This window comes from Aegilops tauschii, chromosome 2 (genome assembly GCF_002575655.3).
Source record: "Aegilops tauschii subsp. strangulata cultivar AL8/78 chromosome 2, Aet v6.0, whole genome shotgun sequence".
NCBI lineage: Eukaryota > Viridiplantae > Streptophyta > Magnoliopsida > Poales > Poaceae > Aegilops > Aegilops tauschii.
Genome location: NC_053036.3, coordinates 80,804,970 through 80,825,247, shown reverse-complemented (window position 1 = coordinate 80,825,247; position 20,278 = coordinate 80,804,970). Strand labels below are relative to the sequence as shown.

At 49.3% G+C, this 20,278-nt stretch overlaps 1 protein-coding gene, 1 long non-coding RNA gene and 2 pseudogenes across 2 annotated transcripts; 3 read left to right on the top strand and 1 right to left on the bottom strand.

The window, feature by feature from the left end:
• Positions 1 to 1,721: 1,721 nt before the first annotated feature.
• On the top strand, positions 1,722 to 3,549 carry LOC109758832 (phosphoribosylformylglycinamidine cyclo-ligase, chloroplastic/mitochondrial-like; annotated as a pseudogene).
• Positions 3,550 to 3,770: 221 nt separating this feature from the next.
• Positions 3,771 to 6,101, top strand: LOC109758836 (cis-zeatin O-glucosyltransferase 1-like; annotated as a pseudogene).
• Positions 6,102 to 8,911: 2,810 nt separating this feature from the next.
• LOC109758835 (uncharacterized) lies at positions 8,912 to 14,630 on the bottom strand. Its single transcript, XM_020317699.4, has 2 exons — positions 12,404 to 14,630; positions 8,912 to 11,084 (listed from the first exon to the last, which is right to left on the bottom strand). Exons 1-2 carry the CDS (start codon positions 14,362 to 14,364, stop codon positions 9,101 to 9,103), a joined length of 3,945 nt encoding a protein of 1,314 aa, XP_020173288.2. The 5' UTR covers positions 14,365 to 14,630; the 3' UTR covers positions 8,912 to 9,100.
• On the top strand, positions 14,630 to 16,806 carry LOC120974966 (uncharacterized). The gene is made up of 2 exons (XR_005770611.2): positions 14,630 to 16,427; positions 16,519 to 16,806. It is a non-coding gene; the product is annotated as an uncharacterized lncRNA (long non-coding RNA).
• Positions 16,807 to 20,278: the final 3,472 nt, after the last annotated feature.

Here is a 20,278-nt window from a genome sequence, read left to right as displayed (position 1 = left end):
TAGGATCGGTCGGATCGTGAAGACGTACGACTACATCAACCGCGTTGATAAAACGCTTCCGCTTTCGGTCTACGAGGGTACGTGGACACACTCTCCTCGCTCGTTGCTATGCTTCTCCTAGATAGATCTTGCATGATCGTAGGATTTTTTTTGAAATACTACGTTTCCGAACAGTCTATTCTTTCATTAATACAAGCTCCTACAAAATTGTTCTTTCATATTTGCTTTTACTCTTGCTGCACTATTATCTATCTAGTTGCTTTTAACCTTGTAATTAGCAAGACCAGGGGCTTGACAACACCCTTGCGAAGTTGGGTGCAAGTAATTTTTTTGTCTCTGTCGACCTCGTTAGCTTGGTGATTCCTACTAGTTTGATTAAATCTTGGTTCTCAATTGAAGGAAATATTTTGCTTATGTGTTATATCACCCTTCCTCTTGATGGCAAAACCCAACAACTCCTATGGGAGTAGCAGCCCAAAGTATTCTTGCGCCCCCGATGTGTTGATTATCTGGTCTTCTACAACACGGAACAATTTGATACGTCTCCAACATATTTATAATTTTTAATTGTTTCATGCTATTATATTATCATTTTTGTATGTTTTATATGCCATTTTATATTACTTTTATGGACTAACCTATTAACTTAGTGTCCAGTTGTGTTCAAAAAAACTTAGTGTCCAGTGTCCGTTCCTGTTTTTGTATTTTCTTTGTTTCACAGAAAAACCATACCAAACAAAGTCCAAACATGATGAACTTTATGATAATTTTTTATGGACTATGAGAGATCCTATAAGCTTCGGGGAGAGACCAGAAGATGTACGACGGAGCGACAAGCTCACCTGGCGCACCACAACACTTGTGGGGCTCATGTGACTCCGTTTGACCTAATTCCTATCCTATAAATTCCCTAATATTACAAAAAATATATAGTGCGAGACCAGAAACAATTCTTCCACCGTCGTGAGCCTATGTTCTTCCGTGATCCGAGCTGGAGTCCTTTTTCGGTACTCTGTCGGAGGGGAAAACCATTACAGAGGCAATCTTTGTCAACCTTGCTACCTCCATGATGATGTGTGAGTAGTTCCTTCAGGACCTACGTAGTAGGTGAGGAAGAACCTGACACTCCGATAACGTGACGAAGATCATGCGCAAAATAGTGTGGACCCCACACTTAGGGAGGCGGCACAATGGTATAGAAGGATGTCTTTGCGCGCAGGACAACGAAGATGAGAGCGTGTAGCGACATTATGGCCCGAGGGAGCGACCCAACTGCAGCTCATGAGTTGGTGCAACGGCAGGAGATGCCTCTGACGACGTATGCGCCTCGAAATACTTTGGCAACTAGGAGCGAGTACCAAGGCCGTCAAAGTTGCAGCCCAGAGGAAACACATCAGCAGACCAATGCTCGACTAGTGTTGACGCGCGCATGCTCACACATGTTTGGTTGATCGCAATGTGTGTGTCCGGTTGATTATACAGAGTGCAGACCATGTTGAGTTGATGGCCCGTTGTTGCAGACGAAGCTGCTCACATGGGAGTCCCGACGGTGTTGTCGAAGTCGTCACGATCGGTGGTGGCAACGATGGAGATGGACCAACGATGGACAAGGCGTTGACGAGAGAAGCCAACTACGATGCATGAAGACATCCGTTGTATGACACGTCCTGACTTGACACATAGTTCGTGACGAGGAGACGTCTGGTGTCGAGTTGACGCCGATGTCAAAGTACATGCGTATGAGGCCAGTACGGCATGGGCGACACAATCGTTTTATGTTCGGTGAACCAAAAAAGAAAGATGCCAGTCAAACGACTGGCAGAGAGAACCATCGATGAATCGATAGGAAAAAAGGCTTTCAAGGACAGTTGATATATACCATGGAGATCGATCTCCCTAGAGCGGCGCGATGCGAGAGTTGGGGTGGATCTAGGTTTAGGATCTTGCGATATCATGATAGAGGATGAGAATTGAGAGAATGTGATTTGTGCCGTATATTGAACCTCTCGGACGAGTATATGTAGAGGTCCTTAAGACTTAGAGTATAAAAAGCCCACTAAATATAATATGTAAACAATTCCTATCTAATTTCATGTTATCTCTAACTACCAAATATAACTCTGACAGATATGTGGCTCGCGTGCAAAGAGAGCATTGTTGTCTTGATTGTAGTTGTGCTATGATGCTCCATTGGCCTTTTTTTAGAAGTTCATGATCCATTGTGTGGGTCAGATCTTGTATTTCTTGTTTACTCAGTTTGGGCATAAGAATGTAATGCCATACTCATGATATTTTTGTTTCCCGTGGTTGGATTGAACAGAGGATGAATACATTGTGTTTAGCGTTGATGGTGTTGGGACAAAGCTGAAGCTTGCATTTGAAGCTAGTATAACTGTAATGATATGTATTGAGTATTTATTTTCATCTTTGGTGCATGGACAAATTTTTAACTGAAAATACCGTGATATTTGTCGTTCATTTCTTTGTAAATTTGGTATTTACTCTCCATAAACATTCCATATGGACTATGCCTTTTTTTTGTATAAGGAACAATACAAAAGGACATTCCCTATTAAGTAATTGACTGTGACAGACTGCAGAGATGCCTGGTTTCTATGCGGAGGTGAATATGATCTTGGTGGTTTTCCCATGGGTGTTGTGGACAAGGATAACCTCATCGACGGTAAAAACATAGTGGAGGGAGATATCCTCATTGGTCTTCCTTCAGGTAGGGTTCATTCAAACGGGCTATCTCTCCTTAGAAGGTATATTACACCTATCTAGTTCAATTTGTCTCAAATTCAGATAGATGATTCATAGTTCAAATTTTATCCGTTTGTTTTTTATTCTTGTTTATGGTTAATGATAGCCAAAAAGATTCTTATTTCTAGAGTATTGGACAAAAGTGGACTCTCCTTAACTGACCAGTTCCCAGGAAACGATTGCAAAACAAGTACCGTCGGTGAAATTCTCATGACACCAACTGCCATCTATGTTAAGCAAGTTAGTTTTTATCGATGAATGATCCGTATTTCCCATGGTTTTATTTCTATGCCCAAAGTTGTAACTCAATCATGTTGGATGAAAAAGGTGCTTGAGATCATTAGAAAGGGTGGTGTGAAAAGCCTAGCCCATACCACTGGTGGTGGCTTCACTGATAACACTTCGAGAGTATTTCCTACTAGACTCGGTGCGAAAATCTTCATTGGATCGTGGGAAGTGCCACTTGTGTTCAAGTGGCTCCAACAGGTAAATATCTAACAAACAAACTTGGCTTGGCATTCTCTGTCAATATATTGACTCTCTTTGTACTCAACTATTGGATTGTTTGGTACACGTTTCTAGGTTGGAGAAATTGAAGATGCCGAGATGACACGGACGTTCAACATGGGCGTCCGGATGGTCCTTGTAGTGAGTGAGGAGGCAATTGACAGGATTATCAAGGAATCAAGCCGTGCTTATCGCATTGGAGAGGTGATCCACGGCAAGGGTGTTCACTATATCCGATGCCTTGCGATAAGCTTTCAACTCAAATTTGGAGTGATTTAACATTTGTTTTGTCGTGTGGGCATTATCTTCGGCGAGCTTTGAGCGTTAAGTTAAACTTGTTTCTTAATGAAAAAGTTGAGAATCTTTTCGTACTTTTGTACCGACATTTTTACATATAAAATTAACAATATTTCCATACTAAGGACCTTGTCTGCTTGTCATGGTTTCAGGTCTCTTCTGTTCAAGTGTTCCGCCCGGTAAATTTCCACAGTTTTAATCAGCTGGACAGCTATCGCATTCTATAGATGAATGGAAGGCCTCAAAGAACAACTCAACAAGGAGGACTCAAACTGAAACTGTTTCACGCCTTGGGTATTATTTTAAGATACTCCCTCCGTTCACTTTTATAACTCGTTTCAGACAAGTGAAATTGAGCTATTTTGACAATGTCTGAAACATCTACAAAGCCTTATAAAAGTGAACAGAGGGAGTACATAAGTTACAAATACCAAATGTTACAGGCTGTTTGTTATAATCTTCATCATTCAATCACACATTTGAGCAGAATTCTTTCAAGATGGAGCTGAGCCTATTTCGAAAAAAAAAGATGGAGCTGAGCCTGTGCGGATTGAAATGAGCCCGGAGCAACGTGAACAACAAGAGCAGACGGAGCAATAATTTAATCCGGCGTCACGCTGGCGAGTGTCAGATTAGTGTGCCTCCTGTCGCGAAACCTCTGTCTTTTCCCAAGAGTCAAAAGCGAGCCCGTGAGCCGCCGCCGCCGCTGCGTTCCGATCTGGATCACCCGCGGCGATGGAAACCCTTCCCGTCGCCGTGGTCACCGTGCCGTTCCCGGCGCAGGGCCACCTGAACCAGCTCCTGCACCTGTCGCTGCTGCTCGCGGGGCGGGGGATCCCCGTGCACTTCGCCGCGCCGGAGCCGCACCTCCGGGAGGCCCGCGCGCGCGTGCACGGCTGGGACGCCGGCTCCCTCCTCGCCCTCCGCTTCCGCGCCCTGGACGTCCCGGCGCACGCGTCCCCGGACCCCGACCCGTCCTCGCCGTTCCCCACGCACATGCAGCCCCTGTTCGAGGCCTTCTGCGACGGCGCCGCCGCCCGGGCCTCGCTGGCCGCGCTGCTGCAGGAGCTCTCGGCGTCCCACCGCCGCGTCGTCGTCCTGCACGACCGCATGGCGGCGTTCGCGGCCGGCGAGGCGGCCCGGCTGCCCAACGGGGAGGCGCTCGGGGTGCACTGCCTCGCCGCGTCCTACAACGTCGGGTGGATGGACCCCGGCCACCGCCTCCTGCGGGAGCACGGGATGGTGTTCCACCCGGCCGACGCCTGCGCGACCAAGGACTTCGTGGCGCTCGCCAAGCGGATGGGCCTGGAGCGCCGCCGCGCGCCCGGCGCCGGCATGGTCGTGAACACCTGCCGCGCGCTCGAGGGTGAGTTCCTCGACGTGCTCGCCGCCCAGAGCGCCTCCTCCTCCGACGGCCACAAGCTGTTCGCCATCGGGCCTCTGAACCCGGTGCTCCCCGTCACCGACGCGGCCGCACGGGCTCCGGCGAAGCGACACGAGTGCCTGGAATGGCTCGACAGGCAGCCGCCGTCGTCGGTGCTGTACATTTCGTTCGGCACGACGTCGTCTCTCCGGGCAGAGCAGGTGAGGGAGCTGGCCGCAGCGCTGCGCGACACCAACCAGCGGTTCGTCTGGGTGCTGCGCGACACCGACCGGGCGGACATGCGCGAGTCCGGCGGCGCGCGCGGGCTCGCGGACGCGGCTGCGGCGGCGGCTGCTCAGGGGACGGGCGTGATGGTCACCGGGTGGGCGCCGCAGCTGGAGATCCTGGCGCACGTGGCGACGGCGGCTTTCATGAGCCACTGCGGGTGGAACTCGACGGTGGAGGGGCTGAGCCACGGGAAGGCCATCCTGGCGTGGCCGATGCACAGCGACCAGCCATGAGACGCGGAGCTGGTGTGCAAATACCTCGGGGCCGGCGTCCTCGTGCGGCCATGGGAGGAGCGCGGGCAAGTCACGCCGGCGGCCGCCATCCGCGAGGCCATCGAGAGGGCGATGCGATCGGAGGAAGGGGCGACGGTCCGGGAGAGGGCGAGGGCGCTCGGGCAGGCCATTCGCGCCGCCGTGGCCGACGGCGGGTCCTCCCGCCGGGACCTGGACGACCTCGTGGCGTACGTGACGAGGTGACCCACCGATCGATGCCTCGACGGCGCGGCAAGCCGGCGATAGATGCGCAACGTGGAGCTGTGAAGTTAAAGATCCATGGCTGTCTAGGTGAAATTGTGACGGCGTGGAACGAATGCTAGCAGAGTGACATGGCTGTCGTTGACTCGAGCTAACCGGTGTCATCGCATCACATATTGAGATCTTCTTTGATCAAAGACCCCCTGGCAATGCTTCCCTGCCACACAGACGTACTCCCTCCGTCCTAAAATAAGTGTCCCGTAGATCCATAACCAGATAAATACTGATGTAGTTGAAGAAAATTTGACCATATTGATAATTTGATATTAGATTAGATGAATCTAAATGGATTTCAAGTGAAATTCGCTTGACAGCTTCATAAACAAAATGGTAAGTCCGGTTGCAAATAATACCTGATTCATATCTGACCTTACAAATTTACATTCCCAATCCCCCCAAGGCATTACAAGAATGGCAAATCGTTTCACATCATGAATCTAACATGCAAATCAACAAGTGTTATTGGCCACTGTCGTCTATTTCACGGACAACATCGCACGAGTAGTCATGAATCTCGCCTGCCAATCTCGCGCCATCACTACAAAGTGTTCTGCTGATGCCATCCAAGGGCATTCGAGATTTCACCAAACAACACGAACCTTGACCCCGAGCTCCACCATGGGACATCCTTGAACAAATGTACGAGATGAGGCTGGCCGCACACACCGTCGAAGGGCACCGATAAATCGAGATAGAGCATGAAGCCATCACATTGCCGGCAATTGTCACCTTCGGAAGATGTCGAGAATGGAAGGCGGGGCAGAGAGTCGAAAATCAAGGCAACATGACCGACCCGAAGGGGAGCAGATAGTAGCACTGCCACGCGAGGAGGCGCCACCAATAAACCCCTCGACAACAACGACATGCCCTAGACTAATATTCTCGGCAGCCGGTCAAACAAGCCGCAATCAATAGCACGTGTTTTGTATCATGGTGGATGATGATGTGATTGGAACGACATTCTTCGACACGACGAAGCCACATTACTTCAATTGTTCCGAAATTTGTATGAAGTAAGTTTTCTCCCACCCGCCTCGATCGCCACCCAGTACCTTTTGCACGAATCTTGGCACGAGAGGACTGATTTTGTGTGCCACGTAGGACAACTCGCGTGTGTGGCATGTGAGGGAGTTCGCCCGCATGCTGTTTTTCTTCCGATGCCAGCGGTTGCGACTCGGGGCGTGCGGTGGAACTGCCCGCGCCCGCACGCCCCGCACGACTTCTGTCCCCCATCTCCCACGACTGCCCATTTGCCATGTTTTTTGCAGGTTACATGGCAACTGCCCTATTCGTGATTGTAAGCAGATGGCAACTCTCTTTTACCCTGAACATGTTATTGTTGCCACGTCTGTTTTGTAGCGCTACATGGCAACTGTCTAGTGTTAGTAGGTGGCAACTCCTAAAGATACCACTGTACTCCACATGCCCGTCTCCGCTCCCACACACCAAAACCTATCAGTTGCCATGTGTTTTTGCAGGGTACAAGGCAATTGCCCTAGTGTGCTTGTAAGCAGATGGCAACTCTCTCTTTACCTACACATGTTTTTTGCCATGTTTCATAGTGCTACATGGCAACTGTCTAGTGTAGTAGGTGGCAACTCCTAAAGTATTCAAATCATGGCAACTGTAGTGGACCAGACCATACATGGCAACAGCTGCAGTTGCCCAAAAAGGCATCCGGCACTTGACCTGAGATGGCAACTGCAGTTGAGCAATCATGGCAACTGTAGTTGTCCGACATGGCAACTGTAGTTCAGCGACATGGCAACTGTAGTTGTCCGACATGGCAACTGCAGTTCAGCGACATGGCAACTGCAGTTACACATACATGGAAGAGGGTCCGGACCATAGCAATCGCGGCGAAACGTGTGGTTACTGCCACGCGGGGCGTGTGGCTCGCAGGCGGGGAGGGGCGACGGTCGAGATGGGTCGTGCGGGCCGCGTGGTCGCTCGCCCGGACGTGCTCATGTGGGCGATCACGCCGCACACCGAACGTGCGGGCTGTAGCGGGGTGCGCCCGGACGTGCTCGGGCGGGCGGGCCTGTGTCGATGCCACACGGGGCGTGCGGCAGATACCCCTAGATGCCACACGTGTGGCAGTTATCGACGTCCTTCTTTTTGTGAATAAGAGGAAAAAAAATATATGACGCAATATATTCCAGAACGACAAATTTTGTTCCCGAAGAATGCAATCCTAGACCCTTTTTCTACAAATTCTGTTAGTTTAGACAAAGTTTAGATGAAAAACACACTCTCCTCACGCCCAAATATCATATCACGAAAAAAAATTAGCACGAAAAATATCACAATCTTATCTTATAGACAGCCCAAAAGGCAAAAACCCTCAACAAAGGGGAAAAGCCGAACCCCGCCGGCCGCCGCCACCCGCCGGAATGACGAAGCCCGCGGCGTCCTTGGCCTCCCTCCTCCCCTAGCTATGGCACCGGCCCTTGCCGCCGCCGCCCCTCCTCCCCCGCGCCCTCTACTCCTCTTCCCCGCTCCTCACCACCCACCGCCGCATCCCACGCCACCGCTTCCGCGTCCCCCCCACCACGCACCTCGACGCCGCCGCCGCCGCCAGGGCAACCAGGGCCGCTGACCCCGTAGAGGCCCTAACAGCCACCTCGTAAGCTCCCCTCAACCCCGCCCTCGCGAGCAGCTTCTGCTCCGCTCCGCAGGCAGTACACGGACGGTGTTGGCATCTACTGCACCTGCAGGTACCCAGCCTACGACAGGCTTCCGCCCTGCCCGTCCAAAGACGACCCTCCGAGGATGGAGCACCTCGTCGCCCGGGAAGACGAGGTCGCCGGCGATTTCATCTCCAGGTCCCTCAACCTCCCCCCTATGTAAGCACCCATACGCTCTGTATCTGTATCTGTTACGCTAGCCAAGCTTATTGGAAGGTGAAATGCGTAGGCTAGGCCGAAGCGAGCACGAGTGGTTTGGTAACATTGTGCGCGTGAAGGTACGTTGCAGATGCCGACCTAGATATAAATAATATAATCCTCGTAGTGAGAGCAATATGGGCTAGGACAGGCTGAAAGTGTAATGAGGCGGAGAAATTCCTGGCATGAGACGGTGGAAGTAGGTCTTTACTCTTGAGTGTCACACTATGCTAGCAGAAGGCTGTTGAGTGTCACAAAAGTGCAAACCGGCCCTAGTGAAAATAACCACATCAAGTTACAACAGAGGGCTCATACATCTGATCGGTTCAATTGATTGCTATTCCCTAGGGGCATCATACTAAGTCTACTAATTTATTTTCCATACAAGCACTCGTATATAATGTACACTACTGTTCCTTCAGATGCAAGTACATGTTCATATTAAACACCACAAACATAGGTCATCATCGCCCCCCTGAGAGACCAGAGAATGTGCCGATGCTCGTTGTTAGGTCTGGAAACCCTCTGATGTGCATCATGTTGACGTTGTTGATTTGTGTGGGTGCCAACTCTGGTAGCGTTGTCTCTCCACTGAGGTACTCCATGACTTGATTCATGCTTGGCCTCGCAGTGGGCAACGGATGCAAGCACAAGAGCCCTAGCTTCAAAACCATACTGGCCTCATCCTTGTCATAGTCACCATGGAGTCTTGTGTCCATAGGTTGCAAGAGGGTTCCGTTGCGCCAATGCTCGAGTACCCAATCCACCAGCATGATTTGTTCGTCTTCCGAGTCTTGCTTGATGGGTCTCTGTCCACATGCAACCTCAAGAAGAAATGTGCCGAAGGCATAAACATCCGTAAGAGGAGAAGCCTTGCCCGAGCGTAGCAGCTCTGGGGCTAGGTAACCCATGGTGCCAACCACATGTGTGGTTTGTAGGTCGGTACCATGATCATATAACCTTGCGAGGCCAAAATCACCGAGCCGTCCATTCATCTCGCCGTCAAGAAGCACATTGCTTGCTTTTATGTCTCTGTGTATGACAACTTTTTCCCATTTCTCGTGTAGATACAACAAGCCACATGCGATCCCATTGATGATCCCAAACCTCTGGGTCCAGTCAAGTGTAGGCTTGTCCTCTCCACAATGTAGATACTTATCAAGACTACCATTCGGCATGTACTCGTACACCAGAATGAGCTCATGTTCACGCCGGCAATAACCAAGCAACTGCACTAGGTAGCGGTGTCGAAGGCGGCCAATACTAACGACCTCGGCGATGAACTCCTTCATCCCCTGCCTTGACTCATGGGACACTTTCTTCACGGCCACCTCCAAGTGGGATACGGGGAGCACTCCTTTGTATACTTTCCCAAAGCCTCCTTCGCCTAGAAGGTTCTTGTTCTTGAATCCTTCTGTAGCATGGTACAAGTCCTTGTAGGAGAACCGATGTGGCCCGAACTCCACCTCCCAATCCTCTCGCAGCTCAGCGTACCTCTGATGCCTTCGTACGAGAAGGGTGATGGCGGTTCCCATGGCTGTGATGAACACTGCGGTGGCAATCGGAAGGACGATCTGCAAGACTTTGGATCGAGCTTCCTGACGACCACGAAACAACTTGGGCAAACTTGTGATGTTGATTGCCGGGGCAGGGCCATCCACGCCAAAGCTCCAACCAAGCACGGAGTATAGTGTGCTGAGTGAGCCGGATGCACCCGAGAAGCCAACAAAAGATGGGTCCTTGAGCACATCAGAGAGGTTGGTGGTGGCCGTAAACAATGGCCTGCGAGGTTTGGCGGCACCGAGGGGAGCCAGAGTCGAGATGACCTGTGTGGTCTGTGCATCATACTCGACCCACAGCTGCATCGGATCCCCACTATTCAGAGATAAGTTTGTGAAGCTACCAGTCTTGTCATCATAGAAACCAGCCGTGTGGGCTTCAACGGAGATTAGCCCATTGACGTCTATGCCGACATGGTTGCTGTCTATGTCCTTGAACTCCCCGTTGCCGAAGGTGTCGAGCTCGGCCACGAAGATGCGGTTGTCGGGGCGGCCGTTGGTCGAGGCGTTGAAGAGGCCCAGAAAACTGCCCGGCATGGCGCCGGAGAAGTTCCTGCCAGGGGCTACAAAGAAGGCCATGCCTCCGCTGCTCTCCTTGTCGAACTCGGACTGGACGGCAAAGACGAAGGAGAGCGAGAAGGATCGCACCGTGCCGCCGGCGCCGGGACGGAAACGCAGGGGAGCCCGGTGGAACGCGTAGCCTATGATGTCGGAGTTGTTGGTCAGCTGGAGGAGCCCGCCGGGTTGGACCATGGCGGAGCCGTCGAGGGTGACATCGGCTCCCTGGAAGCCGGAGTAGACGAACGACTGCGCCTGCGCAGTGCAGAGCTCTACATGATTCGGGCCAAGGGAGAGGATGATGAGGCACATGTAGTACACAAGGATGGATCTATGGAGGATTATCATGGCGGAGCCGTCACTACAGCTAGCTAGGCCGCAACTTGGTATGTGATGGGGTAACGATCTAGCTTCATGGAAGTGGGAAAAGTTGTTTGCAATATTCAGCTACTACGCACGTACAAGTACAACACAGTTTATAAGCTATCTGAATGCCAAAGTCATGTGTATGATGCGACCATGCGACATATAAGCTATCTGAATGCGTGGCCTGATAATGACAAGCATGAGATAATAAATTTTCTTGACATTTTTACCTTTTTGTTGAATTGAGACTGCAATAAGTTAACATGCGATGCGACTACGGAATTTGTCAGCGCAGCCTCTAGTTCAGAACAAAATGACGCATGGCAGCAAGCCTTTTCAATGGCACGGTTCAAGAGAACAGATCAGCCACATATTGCGTGTGATTATATTTAAGGTGTTGCAAGCAATCACTCTCTCCTACGGCTGGTCTTTCATCCCGTCTTTATCCGTAGAACTTTTCTCGGCCAATCCGGTCTCGCACCGCAAAATTTCCAACCAACCAAAATATACACTGTTGTTCTTAATTTCTAGCACCAGTACGTCCAATCCAAGTGGCATGAAAAATAAGTGTCATACTTTTGAAAAGTCTGCAGTCTTTATTGTTTTCTGTTTGCTAACAATAATCTTGAGGCTGGGCTGCTCCTTTGCTTTGACCCATACAAGGGGGTGCTGTTACAAGTCAACCTCTGATCTCCCTTGCCTCCTAGTATATTCTATGGCCCTATTGGCTATTTTAGAGTTTTTTTTGCGGGTAAGCTATTTTAGAGTTGGAGAGGGAGAGTCCCATGCAGTGCCACAGTTCTTTGAAATGAGTGAAAGCAGTCATTTGAAATAAGTGAAATCAGTTTTTTTTAAATGAGTGTCACTATTTCGCATCTTTATACTGCAACTCACTGCACCAATCTTGATGCCAAGGCGGATGGTGGATACATTGTCGTTACATACCGGCACCGGTAGAATTATCACTTTCGGCAGCAAGCCTGGGGTTTTACGATAAAATGCCTACTAACCCGGACATGCATACAATACAGGGGCAATGCTTCCATGAAAAATATATAGATGTACATAAGAAACAAAACTAGTATTTCATACAAATATTCAGAAGTTTACCGGCGAAACCTACAGAATAGAAAATATTGTGGTCCAATTGGAGGATGTTGCAGATAAGACCCCTAATCTTACGAGAACCAAATGGCGCCGGACTAGGCATGGAGTCATCTTCCACCCGAGACAATGGATGTCGTGCCATGGCTTGCCGTGGAAGAAGGATAAGACATGACGTACGGGTCAAAACCTTCGTTCTGCATCGCAGCGAGCATCTCGAAGTTGGTGTCCACTGGTGATGATAGTTCTGGTGTTATGCGGTCACCATCAAGGTACTGCACTACTTGGCGCATGGTAGGCCTGGTGTCCACGAATGGGTGCGAGCACAGTAGTCCTAGCTTGAGTGCTAAGCATGCCTCATTTACATCATAGCCACCATGGAGTTCAATATCCACCATGTCGAGGAGTGATCCATTGTGCCAGTGCTCAAGAACCCGATCAACTAACATGGGATGTTTTTCTCGTGCATCTTGCTTGATTGGCCGTTGTCCACAAACGACTTCAAGGATGAATATGCCAAACGCAAACACGTCGGTAAGAGGGGTTACCTTTCCGGTGCATGCTAGCTCAGGAGCTAGGTATCCTATGGTGCCAACCACGTGCGTGCTCTGTGGATCGATGCCATGGTCATACAACCGTGCAAGACCAAAATCGCCTAGCCGGGCATTCATTTCAGCGTCAAGGAGCACGTTGCTTGCCTTGACATCTCTGTGGATGACAACTTGTTCCCACTCCTCGTGAAGGTAGAGGAGTCCAGATGCGACGCCCCTGATGATCTTGAACCTCTGAGCCCAATATAGAGTAGTAGGTTGCAGCTTGTTGTCGCGCTGACGATGATGATACAAGTATTTGTCAAGGCTTCCGTTGGGCACGTAGTCGTACACCAGAAACAGTTGGCCCTTTCGCCGGCAGTAGCCGAGTAAGTGCACGAGATTACGGTGTTGGAGCCGCCCTATGCTGACGACCTCAGCGATGAACTCCTTCATGCCTTGCTTGGAGTCGTGGGACACCCTCTTGACGGCTATCTCAAGTTTTGATTTTGGCAGCACCCCTTTGTAGACCCTTCCGAAGCCGCCAACCCCAAGCAGGTTCTTGTTTCTGAACCCTTGTGTGGCGTAGTAGAGATCCTTGTATGGGAACCGGTGAGGCCCGAACTCAACCTCCCAATCTTCTCGTAGCTCGGCGTACCTCCGATGCCTTCGCACGAGCAGGAAAATGGTGACTCCCACGGCGAGGACAGAGGTGGCCGTTGCTAATGGTAACAAGATCTCCAGGACCTTGGACCGAGGCTTGGGGCCAAGACGAGGCAGCCTCGGCAAATTTCGGATGTCGATAGCCGGCGCAGGTCCTCCTGATGAAGAGAAGCTCCAGCCAAGGATGTAGTGGCGGCTGCCATCCCTGCCCGCGGAGGAGCCGAAGCCAAGGTACGCGTCCTCGGTGATCACCGTCGAGAGGTCGTAGATGGCAGAGACGAGCGGCCTCGCCGGTTTGGCCATGCCAACAGGAGACAGGGTCACGTTGATTCGTGTCGGCTCCCTCTCGTAGTCTACCCAGAGCTGCAGCCTCTCGCCGCTGGTGAGGTTCAAGGCGTTGAAGGAGCCGGTGTCGTCGTCGTAGAAGCCGGCGGTGCTGGACTTGTTGGAGACGACGCTGTTGGCGTTGATCCCGACATGGTTGGCGTCGATGTCGTGCAGGTCCCTGTTGTTGACGGTGTCCAGCTCGACGGCGAAGACGTGGTTGCTGGCGTTCCCCTGGCTGGCGCTGTTGAAGACGCCGAACCACTGCGTGGGGAGAGCGGAGGAGAAGTCGGTGCTCTTGGCGATGAAGAAGGCCATGCCCTGGCTGGGCCGGTAGTTGGGGTAGATGGCAAACACGAATGAGACGGAGAAGGATTTCACGGCCGTGCCATTGGGGGACTCACGGAACCGTAGCGGGGCAGGGTAGAATGCGTGGCCTTTGAGAGTCTCCTGGCCGTTGGTGAGGTCGACAAGGCCGTTCCGGGTCACCGTGGCGACGCCGTCCACGGTGATGTTTGCTCCCTTGAAGCCGGAGAAGACGAACTCATCTTCTCCGGCAGCCAAGGCTGCTAGGTTAAGGGCTACGGTGCTGAGGAAGAGATTTAGAAGCAGCACTGAGGACATGATGATGGTTGGATATCGATCGATCTGCTGGCGATGCAAATTATAGTCTCTCTACAGCTGAGCTGATGAGTTGATGAACTAGGGCGACTTGTCATTTATCAAAAGTCAAAGCCAGCACGAATCATTCATTGACTTTTGTGGTGAGTACGGATATTGTTTTGCTCACATTCAAGGCGACCACTCGAGCTTGACGCTAGCTACTCGACATGATCCGCTCGTTTCTTCCCACTAGACAATTCCCCGCGTGTTGCTGCAGGAATGGTTGACAATATGTTTAGATGATACGTGCCCTTAAAAGGTGCACACAAAATGGTGAGACGGTGACCCGTTGTGCTGCACTGCACAATTAGCAACTAAAAGAATATGTTTAGATGATACTTGCTTATGTGGAACTTGAATATTACAATTAACAATATGAGCATGAAATACAACTATATGAAATTTATTATACTGATTAGTTTATTGTTGCAAAATAGTTTTGAAACATAAGTAGCATAATGTGAGTTTAAAATTCCTTGGAGTTGTCCACACCGGTGTCTTCTTCATTGAGGAAAAAATTGGACATGAGTACTGAGGATGACTCTCTCTCTCTCTCTCTCTCTCTCTCTCTCTCTCTCTCCGCGCGTTGTTGCGGTAACTTTGTTAGAAAATGCATAAGTAGTTGCTAAATCTAATGAAAAGAAAGTATAAGCTTGAAAATCAATAAAAGAAATTGTTTTAAAATAGGATATTTTTTAATTACAGTTAAAATGGTCATTTTGAACAAAAATGTAAAGAACGACTAACATGAATATATGATGTGACAACCTTACATGCATAGACTAATGCAAAAATATTGTAATTTATAAGTTAAATGCAAGACTCACTTATGTGGTAGATTTTGCATGGCTTAATGAGAGAGAAAACTTAAATGCATTGCTTAGTGGGACGTTGAGGTGGAAAATTTGCATGTTGAGAGAATTGGTGCTTATGTGGCAGGTTTTGCATGGCTTAGTGGAAGAGAAGACTTAAATGCATTGCTTAGTGGAACGTTGAGGTGGACACTTTGCATGTTGAGAGAATTGGGACCAACTTCTTAAAAATATAAGATATAAGATTCCTAATGTCTTCGTTTAGAGAAAAAAAATACGAGACATATTCTTGAGAGTCGTACCCGTTCATCCTAGTCTTAAGCGAACAAGTGACGGATTCCTGCCTCCAGGCCCTTACCGGCGGGAGAGCTTCATTTTTAGATTATTTTTTTAAGTTTGGTTAGGTTTGTGTCCTACTTAGAAAGGCGAGACGGTAGTGGTTCCCTGAAGATGGAATAAGGTTCCCCCTGTCTAGTCCCCGTCCTGGTGGTGCCTCTAGCGTCGGAGGACGTATTAAGGTGTATCTCCGACGGATCACAAAGGATATCTTCGTTCGCCCACATTCATGTGTCTACAGGTGGGATCTTTTTTATCTACGTTTCTCTTCATTGGCGGTGGTTACTTCTCTGGTGCGTTGATCCTAGGGGGGGGGGGGGGGGGGGGGAGGGGGTCTTAGCACGATGACTTCCCGACTGTCTACTACAACAAGTTTTGCCCAGCTCCGATGAGGGAGGGGCGATGATGACAGCGTTCATTCGGCTCGCGTCATCGCTAGGTGGTAAATGCATCTGGATGTATTTTTATTGTTCTTTATGTTCATTGTACTGTCATGATTGATGATAATTAGATCAGAAGGTTTCCCCCAGAAAGAAAAATACTCTACCGTTGCGACATATTCTATGTCTATCATGTTAAAAGTCAAATAAAACTGATTTCAAATTACAATGTTTTGCTATTTTGTGTATGCGAGGGAGAAGTAACTATTTCTAAGTCACCCCCCATTTGATCTTTGTGGAAGTAAGATGTCTCCAACAAGGTGCCAGCAAGCACCACATTTCACTACTAGAACCCAGCCGATGACCACATCGGACCGGCAGTACCACATCAACTTCAATAATCCGCCCATGTCTTGGTCGACCCAAGTGTGCATCAAGGCATCAACACTGAAAATGAGGTTGCATTAATTTGCCCCAAGGACATAGAGTCAAAGTGGTAAGTTTATTTTATGTGGAATATCTTAATTTTCGGTACATGTTGCTTGATGCACATCACGATCTAATAGTATGGATTGGCACACTCACAGGATTGCGACAGGCAAAGCCGCCGGCGGCTAGCTAGCCTGCAAAAATTCTTTCTTTCCCTTCGCGTGTTTAGACAAAGCTCAAATATTGTGTTTTGATATTCGTCCAGTTTGTCTGTTAGCACCGGGTCTCGAGCTCCAGGGTGAAAATGCCTAGGTCTAAATTGAGTGGGTTCTACCTGACAATGACGATATTTTTCTTACGTCGTTACCTTATTGAAGGCATTGTTCAGATACACTCGGACTAATTATTCAGGGTGAAAACCTAGATATTGGCCTTATGTTTGGATCCAGTGACGGTGACGTTTGGGTGTCGCTCCCTTTCTAAAAACGTTGTTGTTGAATAATCTCGTCATCCATGTGGTGTCATGAGATGGTTGATACGAATATGATCATTGTTGGCTTTTTTTTCTTGCATACGCATAGCTTTGGTATTATATGACTTTGTTAATTGCCGGCGTGATCGTGTGTGTGAGTTGATGTTGGCTATGTGCACCATAAGGCAGTGGTTGTTCGGTGGTTCAGGACCTCGATATAATATTTATTACATTTAGAATATTTTGTACCCTGATGTACTTTTATATTACTCCGATACTTGATCGATCCGAGCTCTCTTCAGCAATTTTGCGTGACACGAACTGTCAACCACTTGTCCGGCCGGCCGGCACATAGGACATGTGCGTACCCACCATGGGCAGTTTAATTGCGGTCGTTATGTCACCGGCAGAGAAAAATCTCTCCAACTTGTACCTCAGCAGAGAATTTTTCAACTATTATTTATTTATTCCCCAAAGTTTGATAATAATTGTACATGTGTATATAACAATCTGTCAAGAATATGATGTTGTCAGATAACCAAAAACCGAAAAAGGCCTTGTTGGCTAATTTTTTCCAACAAGAAGGCTAGTCGGCCAATGGTAACAGCTGTGAGTGGCCAGTATGTCATCATTAGCTGAGTAGCACCTTGTCGGCTAACAGTTATCAAATGGGCTCTCTGTTAGAATCTTATGATATAAATTGTGTGTTTTGTTAGTTCTAATGTGTGATAGAAGATATTCGTTTTGTTAGTTCTAATGTGTGATAGAAGAGGAGGGTTGGAAAATCATTGGTTGGAGATTGAGGAGGCCAGAAATATCATTATTGATTGTTGGTCGAGGGGCATCAGAGACATACAATCCTCCGCTTCTATCATAAACTTTAAGATGAGGCGAACAAGGGCTGCTCTTCGCAGTTGGTGCAGAAGACAATCCAACTTGAAGCTGCTTATAGAGAATAACAAACACGTGGTTTGTTTTCTAAATGCTGTTGAAGAACGGTGCAGCTTGTCTGTTTTGGAGTCTGTTCTGAGGGAGTTTGCCTCTGCCAAGGCAGAACAGCTTATCCTGTGGCAAACGGCATTCCGGAGGCGACGTGCCAAGGTTCGCTGGTGTGTCTCAGGTGATGAAAACTGTCAATTCTTTCATGCTGCTGCCAATTGTCAAGCACGTCTAAACAACATCAAGGTTCTTGTCAAAGATGGGGTGGAGCACTTTCAAAACTGCCATAAGCTCAGCCTGGCTACGAGCTACTTTGCTGAGATACTTGGACAACCTGCTCCTTCGAGGCCTTCTGTCCAATTAAGCTCGTTGTATCAGCATACGGAATTGTCAGAGCTTGCTGAGGTTTTTTCTTGGGCGGAAATTGTGGAGGCCATTGACAGGTTGCCAAACAACAAAAGTCCGGGGCCGGACGGCTTCACAAATGAATTTTACAAAGCCTTTAAGCTCCTGCTGAAGGAGGACCTCCTCAGGTTCTTCGGTGATTTTCACAGTAATAGTGTGAGTTTGGATGGAATCAACACTGCGTTCATCACTTTGCTGCCTAAGAAAGACACTCCTTTAGAGCTGCGTGACTATCGGCCAATCTCTCTTGTGCACAGTACGCCAAAGTTGGCTTCCAAAGTAATGACTAATAGACTGAAAAAGAGGATACCTGACTTAATTCACTCTTTGCAATCTGGGTTCATGCGTGGCCGATCAATCGTGGAAAATTTTGCTTTGGCTGCTGAGATGATACAGTGTGCTCATAAACGGAGGTTGCCAGTTATTGCCTTGAAGTTGGATTTTCACAAAGCTTTTGATTCTGTCAGTTGGCATTGCCTGGATCAAGTGCTTGAGGCCCGGGGCTTTCCTTCACCCTGGAATCAGTGGGTTCGCTCTCTCCTTTCCACTGGGCGCTCTCGAGTTCTGATCAATGGTGAGATGGGTGATTCTATCCTTGCCAAACGAGGGTTCCGGCAAGGTGATTCTCTGTCCCGTACCTCTTCATCATGGTTGCGGACGTGCTGCAGAGGCTTTGCTGTCAGCACTTCCAGGAGGGTACCCTGCTACATCCCCTTGGCTCGGATAGTTTCTTCCCAGTGCTACAGTACGCAGACGACACGTTGATACTGTTTCGGGGTGACTTGCAACATGCGTCTGTCATCAAGAGCATCCTCACATGTTTCTCAGAATTCTCTGGGCTGACGATCAATTTTCACAAGAGCACGCTCGTGCCTGTCTCTATGGATGCGTGTGTGGCTGATGAGATTGCCCAGCTCCTCGGCTGCCCTGTATCGGCCTTTCCTTGCACTTACCTCGGTTTGCCACTGTCTCTGCATAAGCTTACGCACGGCATGTTGCTTCCTGTTATTCATAAGGTGGATCGGAGACTGTCCGGATGGTTGGCTACCTTCCTTTCCATGGGTGGAAGGCTCACCCTCATTAATTCTGTTCTTGCTGGCATCCCTAGTTATTTCATGTCATGTTTCCCCTGGCCCAAGGAATCCATTGATGCTTTAGACAGTCTGTTGCACGCTTTCTTCTGGCAGGGCAAAAAACAAGGTCAAAGGGGGTCAGTGCCTTGTGGCATGGGACAAAGTTACTCTACCTCGAGCAAATGGGGGCTTGGGCGTCCGAAACTTACAAGCACACAATCAGGCCATGCTATGCAAGTTCGTCACTAAAATTCTGCAATTCTCCGAGGTTCCGTGCTACCAATGGTTCGCCGCACAATATTGTAAGAACGTTGTGCCTCACAGTTCTGGCAGCAGAGACACGGCCATGTGGAGAGGTTTCAAGGAGTACATTCCTCTGGTGATCAATTCGTCATGCTGTGTGCTGGGCTCTGGTGACCTAATCTTTTTTTGGCATGATCAGTGGCTCCAGGTTGGCAGGTTGAGGCAGGTTTTCCCGGTGCTCTTCTCTTTTGCCAGAAGGCCAACCTGCTCTGTTCGGTCCCAGTTCAGTCATGGTTCCTGGGTGGTGCAGGTGCACCCAAACCTAACCCATGCAGCCACAGCAGAGTTAGCGGCTCTCCATCAAATTCTTCAAGAGGTGGCCCCTCACGATGCAGCCGAGGATGCTCGATCTCCGTTAGTAACAGGGAATCGCATAAGCACCAGTTATTTTTACTAGTTGCTCAACTTCCGAGGGGTCAAGTGCACGGCAGAATCATGGATTTGGGACTCGTTAATCCCTCTCAAGCATAGAACTTTCCTTTGGTTAGCTTTCTGGGGGAGGCTTAACACCAGGGTTAACATGTTCATGAAAAGCTGGTCTGCCATTGCTCCGTTTGCCGACTGCGATACCTGCCCTGCGTTGGAGAGCATTGGTCACCTTGTGTTGCATTGCAGGGCAGCTTCTGCTTTATGGAACACCTTGGGGTTGGGCTCCCTGGGGCATGCATCATCCGACATCCTATCCTTTGTCGAAGAAGCTGGTAGGCGGTTGCGGCGCAAATGGAA

Excerpts from the sequence above, each read along its gene's own strand:
- LOC109758835 (XM_020317699.4), bottom strand. The coding sequence starts at position 14,364 with ATGTCCTCAGTGCTGCTTCTAAATCTCTTCCTCAGCACCGTAGCCCTT. Across the intron at positions 11,085-12,403 it reads CAGAACGAAGGTTTTGACCC|ATCCATCCTTGTGTACTACA; the intron begins GTACGTCATGTC and ends AATCCTCCATAG.